This window comes from Armigeres subalbatus, chromosome 2 (assembly GCF_024139115.2).
Source record: "Armigeres subalbatus isolate Guangzhou_Male chromosome 2, GZ_Asu_2, whole genome shotgun sequence".
In the NCBI taxonomy this organism is placed as follows: domain Eukaryota; kingdom Metazoa; phylum Arthropoda; class Insecta; order Diptera; family Culicidae; genus Armigeres; species Armigeres subalbatus.
Genome location: NC_085140.1, coordinates 358036085 through 358045239, shown reverse-complemented (window position 1 = coordinate 358045239; position 9155 = coordinate 358036085). Strand labels below are relative to the sequence as shown.

Here is a 9155-nt window from a genome sequence, read left to right as displayed (position 1 = left end):
GTGACTTGGAAGGTTTCAAGCATCCTAAATCCAACCATTATGTAACCTTTCATTTATTTTTTATATTCAAGAGTTGTTACAAGTGCTACTTGGGAAGTGGCCTTATCACGCCCTATGTCCTCGGAAGGTGGGAAGGGTCGACTTCGCGCCTGCTTCCCTCTGCACGACTGGTATCAAGAATGATGATGCCGCGTGCACCCCAAGTTGACCTTTCTGCGATAGGGCCTATTCGCCAGCACATAGAGGGACTTGCCGACGCGGTGCCTACGCCTGCCCCAGCCTTGACGAGGACCCCTTTCCGTCCTCGGGCTCGGAACCCGCCCGGTTGACCAACGCTGCGAAAGCGACGATACCATGTTGTTCTTCGCGCGGCCACTTGTTCGATAAAAGGATCGAGTTCGACCACAGAGCATGACCACCGGTATGACCCATGAAGCCGACTCCGATCCCTAGGACCACCTCTTATTTGCGCCTGAACTAGCCATCCTTGAGTCCACGCGCCACCTTCTGTGTAGCTCCGAGACGATTTGGGCGATAGCCGATAAAACGGCGTTCCAGCCAACTTCATCTTTACACATCCTCCGAACTAGGTTATTCGGGGTAGTGTCCAGACCACATGTGGCAAGCATGTGGTCACGCATTGCGCGAAAACGTGAGCACACGAACAACACGTGTTCCGCCGTTTCCTCTAAACCTGCGCACACCAAACACTCGGGCGAGGCCGAGCAAGCCAGCTGCGTTACCTGCACTGTGATTTTGCAGCACGCTTAAACGCCGGGCACATCGAACACCCCATGGAGTGCTTGCTGTTAACAACTTTGCTGGATCAAATCGAACAATTGAGAGGGTTCGTGCCGCATTGTGCCTTATGTCCCTCCAATACGCAGCGTGGGCGGAGATGGCTTCGGTCAGGGACTCTGCAGTCCCACTGCTTGTGCCCCGGTTACAGGCACTTGAAGCAAACTTCGGGTTGCTTGTATATGCCCACAGGGCATACCGACCATCCACCTTGACGCTCCCTAACCGGCTACCTTGGAGGCGTCCGCTGCAGATAGCCGAACCAATGCTACCTGTGTCCCTGCCGGACCGTTCCGTAGCCGAACGGCTGCGGTGGGCGTCTCCACTTCACACTGTCGCCGCAGTGCCGTGACGAGCTCTTCGACTTCGGTGATCTCGTCCAGGTCTTTAACCCTTAGATTCACCTCCGTCGTGAGTGCCCTCACCTTGACCGTCTCGCCTAGGACTTCCTCCGCCAACTTCTTGTAGGCAGCGCCCTTTTGCGAGACGCCCCGCTTCAGCTCGAGGATCATCTCGCCCATCCGGGTACGTCTTATTCGACGTACGTCGGCGCCGAGTTCACCGAGCTTGACGTCACTCCTCATCGCCTTTAAAACGTCCGAGTACTAAGCCTCGTCCGCCTTGATGACTAGGGCATCGCCCCTGGAGCGATTGGCGCCTACCCTAAACTTCTTGCTACCCTCATTCGCCTGGGCTTTCTTTTCGGCCCTTGATGTCTTCGGTTTCCTCTCCCGAGTAGCACACTTGTCAGTCACTGTGACTCATATGCGACCAAATTCAGTCACATTGGAGTTGCTGCAACCAAATCGATCTGAGCTGTGCTACTTGGGCTTGTTCTTGACCAGGGTCCAGGAGGCGTCATCCCCCTCTATTTCCCTGGTCTGGTGCGGCTGAGAACTTTCAGCCTGCAGCCTGCCGTAACCCCTTACCACCGTCTTTCCTGAGTGGACGGACCTTTCTAGGTCCTTCCTCCCCCGGTTTTGGAGGTACCTGGCCGGGGTTCAACTTCCCAGCCCCACTACCCTTTTTCGGGGTAGTAACCCTGTGCGTTTTGGAGCGGCCCCCAGGGAGCTCATCCCCTGGAGACTGTCTCCCCCGTTTTTGTGTCTGCTCCGTTGGAGCAGTCACCCCCGACGTACCCGCAAATACTTGAGCCTCAGTCTGGGTAGACTTTGGTACCACCGTCTTCGCTGGCACGCCCTCGGTCGATTCGACCTTGCCCGAGTCCGCGAATCCTTGGGCCTTAGTCTGGGTAGACCTCGACTCCATCGATTTCACGGGCTTACACTTGGCCGTACCGACCGCTGTAACCGTTCGCAAAATCGTATGAGGTGATTTATTAACCTTGGTGGCTTGTAGCGCCACTCTCACGTGTGAGAGACCACCAGTCTGTTGTTTTGCCCGACTTTCTTGAGACAATACCTCAGGGGAAATCCTCGAACGGTTGCTGGCTGAATATTCCAAACCACTTGCCAAACCAACGGAAACCCAAACTCGCTCTGCTTATCCCTTATTGCCCCTCGTACTCGCTTAAGCTCGCTCAACCCAATACTCACTGACCGAAGAGGAATAGAAGTCTGAAATATCCAATCAACCCACGGAATAACTGAAACGTACGAGAACAGTGTGTTCTAAACGGAAATGCTGCAAATAAAATCAATTGGCATCCAGATCTTCTAATTCAACATATTTTATTCTCAAGGGAGTTCATTCGGGTTGGACGACATACTAAATGGGCTTAATATTCATATGGGAAACTTCATGGCCATGATTACAATGTTTCCACGTACCTGCGCAGAATTTTCATAGCGATGGCGGGATTCCGGCGGGTGCCGAAGACGGAGGGCTTTCCGGCGGGGTGCCGAAGACGGATGGCTTTCCGGCGGGGTGCCGAAGACGGATGGCTTTCCGGCGGAGTGCCGAAGACGGAGGGCTTTCCGGCGGGACGCCGAAGACGTAGGTTTCTCCGGCGGGGTGCCGAAAACGCTGGACTGTCCGACGAGGACGATGACGACTCGTTCGACCGTGCTGATGACGTCGGTGTTACCGGCGGCTTGCCAGTGGGCGTTCGCTGCTCCACAAGATGGCGGTGTGAGCTCGTGCGCAAATGGCCGAATTAAAGGTGCGGAGGGAGTGGTGGCTGGACGGAAGACTTCCGATTTACGAACCTCGAGAGCGTCCGGAATACCGTTCCCTCGAGCTAGTAGTCCACTTTCCCTTACGACCCGGCTTCACGTACCTTTCCGATTCACCGGGCGAGGACTAAAAGGAAGCCAGTAACTCTTGGTTCAGGTTCGGTCCAGCGTACGATAATTAGCGACGTACGGGGACCGTGCTCTCGGAACCTGACCACCGGGGGTTGTAGCGTACGGGTGGTTCTACGACAGTTTTGGCGACTGTCGGGTCAGTTTCGCTCGACTGACTGTCGAACTTCACTCCTCTCCGTTTAGCTACTTCGAAAGGCGGGCCTTAGCGGACACACGAGCTCGAATGGTCGCTCTGCGACCCACAACGAAATTCGGACGGGAACCCCAAAATGACTCCACTGGTCGCTTTCAAATTTCCAGCCCGTACAAAAAAAGCGCCTATGCGCTGGAAGTCCAACGCGAATGGCGAATGTTAATCAAAAACTAATTAAAATCTATTTACACGAATTCCCTTTTTTCCAAACAATTCCTCCGGCAAATGGAGTAAAATCGCGTAATCGTCAGGCGCACTGACGGAAAATAAGCTGGATCTGGAAGACATCAAAAGATTTCTTTTACATCACTTCACTTTCTTTAAAACCACTGTTCTCAGCTTTCTACCTTCGACAGACTTTGAAGGTGCACACGTTTCACTTTGAAAGTATTATTCACAAACTCGGAACTGAAAAAGCGCGACACTTCTACTCCTCTAGTGCGAGCGAAAATGAACGAGCTTAAGGGTTCTATCCTTCAGGAAACCTTGAAGGACAATTGCTTATTCTTTAGCGGTTTTCGAATGGCGATAGCAGTTTGGCGCCTTCCTGGATTTAAGCAAATGGTTGAAAAGAGCTCTATACTTTCAGGAGCCATTGCTGCACTCACTGAAGCAGTATACCACTTCGCTCAGCCGAGACGCAAACCGCACGAAACATTTCACTACCCCAAGACAGTCAAGTAGTCAGGCAAAGACTGGTTGTATTTTGGTCTCGCTTTGGACTTTGAATCGTCAAGCCGACTTAACGAGTTCTAGCATTATTTTGCTTAAAAAGATAAAAACGTCCAAAGCTAAATTGATTCAAATGAAATAAAATATATACAGAAAAGAACAAAAATAATTTATAATAAATAAGCTTTAATTCAATCTAAATATTATTCTCTTTAATTTAATTGCAATAATAAAAACTAATTTCAAAATTTATTTACAATTGATTTTGCTTAAAAAGATAAAAACGTCTAAAGCTTTTGAATTTCTTTTAAATTTAATTCAAATTATCCGTCGAACGTTACACCGCCCTCTCCAGCTTGGCGTCCAGCATTGACTTCCGAAGTTTCTGCAAGCTCCTCTTGAGGTTGTTCCGTCGCCACCTCGAAGGCCGAAAGCCCATCGCGTTTGCGGTTCATCGCCTCCACAAGCCATGGGCCGTCAATAACCCCTACCGGCGTTTTTTTAGCCGAGAGGAAGGTTGAGTGACCCACGCTGGCGCTGCGCACTGAGCTGCCGACTATTGCCTCTGGCCTCCTAGGCGGAGATCTGAACAACCCACCTCTTGCGAAGGGGTTATCGCCTACACTACTACCACTAATTGAAGAATTGACTTGGTTTTCCATTTTCCCACGAGTTGCTCGGGAAAAAAAGGTCCACCACGCCAGAGCCCAGCATGACGCGGTAAGGGACAATTACTGTGGAGGGTGCCCAGGTACCCCACAGGCTCCGTTAAAGGCCTAGCTTATTATTTTACCCCCCCTGGTCATGCATCCCCTCGGCACGGGTCGCTGACGCCTTGGTATTAGGGGTTAGGGACGATGGAACTCGCAGTGGCCATGGGGAGGGGTAGTCAAGCCCTTGGACAAAGTCCCTGCTGCCCCCAAATTCGACGCAGAATCTGTTTGCATTGTTTTTGACCATATCCGATCATATATGGGTCAGAAATTAGGGCTTAAATACAATATTTTATACTCAAAATGCCTTTCAAAAATTCATTCATTTTTCTAGACATTGATCTAGATCGAACCACAATTATTAAAAATAACAGCCAAATATTATTTTTCAAACTCATTTTTCGATGAAAATCAAACAGAGATCTGAGTCCCCAAGACACACTAAAGGTAGCAGTCCCTATCACTATAGCGAAGTGGTTCAAACGCTAGAAGATTGTATGTACATCACCAATCCAACCAAATGTGATCTATTGCAATACTGTCAGGGACAATTTAAAGCAAACCCGAACTACCCAAATATGGCGTACTGCTTTTTCGTACGAACCGGATTCTACAACAGATCGATTGGCATCATTCCTTAAACAATTGTTTTCCTTGGAATTAATTTTGGATATTCGTAGGGGATGAATTGTTTCAAGTTTTCTTGGAAGTCTATACTACAATCACAAACATGTGCCCGGCACAACGTACCCATATATACATTTTCAACGCTAAGCCATTAATTCATTTTATTTGTGCTGTATTGATCTCCCTAATGATCTTTTCTCGAAACATTTTATAATGAACGAGAAAGGCATCATCACCGCTAGGTGGATTAATCTGTTTTTTTTTTTAATTAAAATTACTAAACCAAACTATAATTTTTTATCAAGATTTAACGCAGATCCTCGGTTCAATTAGTAATGTATTCGCGTTTAATCACGAAAGCCCACTTTGATTATTGCATAATTTACTTGCACTCCAAAATCGCGGCAGGGTTATTTTTACGTCCATACGTAATAGGGAAGCACTGATTATATATTAAATTATACTATCAACCCAAGAACTATATCCCGGCTTCCGCTTCAGCCATGTGCTCCCTAGTGAGTGTTCCAAACGCACTTGCAAGGTACAAAATCCATGTACGTGCCATTATAGAAAAAACAGTTTTCACATTTTGGCGACATATCCAATATAAGTTGGCTGTCAAGTCCAAAGGGCTGTTAGTTTACTTCTTTCGTACAATACAAATTCGTCTCGGATACAAATGAGGGGCGGTCTGTTATTGTTGTTGCCCCTGTTGGCATTGCAGAGTTCGTTCGCTCTGAAGAATCTGGAAGAACCGAGATGGAAATCGTTTTTGGACGCCAAGCTGGAATGTGCCGACTATCTGTTCATCACCGGCGAAACTCTCGACCGGTACGAAAGCAATGGATATCCGGACGAACCAAGTGTTCGCAAGCTGCTCAACTGTATCGCAGTCAATCTGAACGCCTGGGATGAGGAACATCAACGGGTTAAGGACTTCGTATTCAATCAGTACTTCGTTCCAAACACAGTCGACTGTCTGTACAAATTACATACGCAGCAATGCTTAGCCCAAAATGTAGATACACTTGATAAGCGAGATCGCTTGGGCCGTGCTTATCATTCATTCAAGTGCTACTACAAGCACTACGCTGGAATTAAAAGCGAAGTGAAATGGGTGCCCTATCACTATAGCGAAGTGGTTCAAACGCTAGAGGATTGAAATGGGCGTACATCACCAATCCATCCAATGTGATCTACTGCAATACTGTCAGGGACAGTTTACAGCAAACCCGAACTACCCAAATATGGCGTACTGCTTTTCGTACGAACCGGATTCTACAATAGATCGATTGGCTTCGACTTGAACAAGCTGTACGTCCAGTTCAGAGACGACGATTTGATCGATGATGACACCGAAGAGTGCATCACCGGAATCGTCGATCAGTACTGCAAGGAACCAGAACGATTGGTGCATCTCGTCCTGGACTGTTTGGTCCAATATTTTCCAGCAGCTGTTTCGATTGCCGAAGCCGCTAACAACATATTAGGAAACCCTCCGGAATGTGGAATCCTCCAGTCCACCACCAAAGACGCAACCATGCTACAATGCGCCATGTCCGTGAGCGATGGGGGCTAACGTTTACCGATTTTTGTGTTATGAATGAAATGAAAATAAATACGAACTACTGAGCGTAATAATTTGTTTTGCGTTTTAAAAATGTATCTGCCGTATGATGTAAGAGTCGTTGCGCGGTGCGTATGTGTGGTGAAGGAACGCTTCAGGGTTTTGCTAGTTTACTCTTTCCGTCACGATTGTATAAAATACAAGATGTTATGTTTATTTGGGGTCTTGAGCGTTGTTGAATCTATGAAGCTTTGTTACACACAACCTGGTAATGTAAACATAACTAATTGTTGAATCATTGATAAGTGTTTAGTATAGTTACTTACGATGGGTATTTGATGGAAAAGTTGAATGAATTTTATTTTTTTACACCTCCCATCATACAGCAATATGTTGAATACTAAATATATTGAAATTTGACCTTACTGTCAAGTGGAATCGTATCCAAGACTCTAGCCAGGATGGTGGTTAACTATATATTCAATTAATTTTTTAATGCATTTCACAAGTTTGTGTAGTTTAAATTAATTTGTATTACAAATAGTAGACCTGTGCGCCGATTAAATTTCGGAAGCTCCTCCAGGAATTCCTTCGGAAGTTCCTCCAGGAATTCCTTCGGAAGTTCCTCCAGGAATTCCTTCGGAAGTTCCTCAAAGAATTCCTTCGGAAGTTCCTCAAGAAATTCATTCGGAAGTTCCTCAAAGAATTCCTACGGAAGTTCCTCAAGAAATTCATTCGGAAGTTCCTCAAGGAATTCCTTCGGAAGTTCCTCTAGGAATGCCTCCGGAAGTTCATCCAGGAATTCCTTCTGAAGTTCCTCCAGGAATGCCTTCGGAAGTTCCTCCAGGGAATTCCTTCGAAGTTCCTCCAGGAATTCCTTCGGAAGTTCCTCCAGGAATTCCTTCGGAAGTTCCTCCAGGAATTCCTTCGGAAGTTCCTCCAGGAATTCCTTCGAAGTTCCTCCAGGAATTCCTTCGGAAGTTCCTCCAGGAATTCCTTCGGAAGTTCCTCCAGGAATTCCTTCGAAAGTTCCTCCAGGAATTCTTTCAGAAGTTCCTCCAGGAATTCTTTCAGAAGTTCCTCCAGGAATTCCTTCGGAAGTTATTCCAGGAACTCCTTCGGAAGTTCCTCCAGGAATGGCTTCGGAAGTTCCTCCAGGAATTCCTTCGGTAGTTCCTACAGGAATTCTTTCGGAAATTCCCCCAGGAATTCATTCGGAAGTTCCTCCAAGAATTCCTTCGGAAATTCCTCCAGGAAATCCTTCGGAAATTTCCTCCTGGAATTCCTTCGGAAATTTCCTCCTGGAATTCCTTCGGAAATTTTCTCCTGGAATTCCTTCGGAATTTTCCTCCAGGCATTCCTTCATGAGTTCCTCCAGGAATTCCATCGGAAGTTCCTCCAGGAATTCCATCGGAAGTTCCTCCAGGAATTCCTTCGGAAGTTCCTCCAGGAATTCCTTCGGAAGTTCCACAAGGAATTCTTCCCGAAATTCCTAAGCAAGTTTTATCAACATTCCCTCAAGAATTCTTCAGGAAGTTTTTAAAAGAAATTAAATTCCTCTGGGAGTTATGGAAAATCAATTGCGAATTCCTCCAGAAAATTCCGATAATCCATAAATTCTTCCAGAAATTAACCCAGCAGAACCTTCAGATATTTCCCAAAACATTCCTTCATAAAGGCCTTGGTAATCCCGACTAAAAGGTCATATCAAAATTTTATCAACATATGTTATTATGTTATATTAAATTTTTATTATATTTTTTTAGAAACATGGTGCAGGATGTTGTTAGAATATTTGAATTTTTATCAAAAACTACACTTCTTCTTCTACATTCCAACCAGAACTTGTCCTGCTTTTCAACTTAGTATTCTATAAGCATTTCCTTAGTTATAAATTGAAAGCTTTTCTATGCCCTGCATTGCATGAGTATGTATCTTGTGTGGCAAGTACAAGGATACACTATGCCCAGGGTGTTGAGAAAGTTTCCAACCCGAAAACATCCTAGACCAAACCGAGAATCGAACCTGCCATCTCCGGATTGGCAATCCTATGCCTTTTCTCGCAAGGCTACTGGAAGCCCCCAGAGAAATTTCACTACTTAAATCAAAAAACAACAAAATTTTGTTACAATTTTATCATAAAAATAACATTTTTTCAAAATATGAAAATTGTTGGATGGGAGAATTTAAGTCTTTCCTAAAAACCCTAATTTATTCCCCAGTTCTCCGTCTGTTGGATTCGATTTAGAGTGGTTAATACATCTCAAAGTCAATTGCCTTTTAAATGGAGATTAAATGCTTTGAAGTGTTTCATGCAA

At 46.1% G+C, this 9155-nt stretch overlaps 1 protein-coding gene across 1 annotated transcript; it reads left to right on the top strand.

Moving 5' to 3' along the window:
• The first annotated feature begins 5949 nt into the window (after nt 1-5949).
• On the top strand, nt 5950-6432 carry LOC134210065 (uncharacterized). Its single transcript, XM_062686092.1, has one exon. The coding sequence runs from the start codon at nt 5950-5952 to the stop codon at nt 6430-6432; it is 483 nt and encodes a 160-aa protein (XP_062542076.1).
• Nucleotides 6433-9155: the final 2723 nt, after the last annotated feature.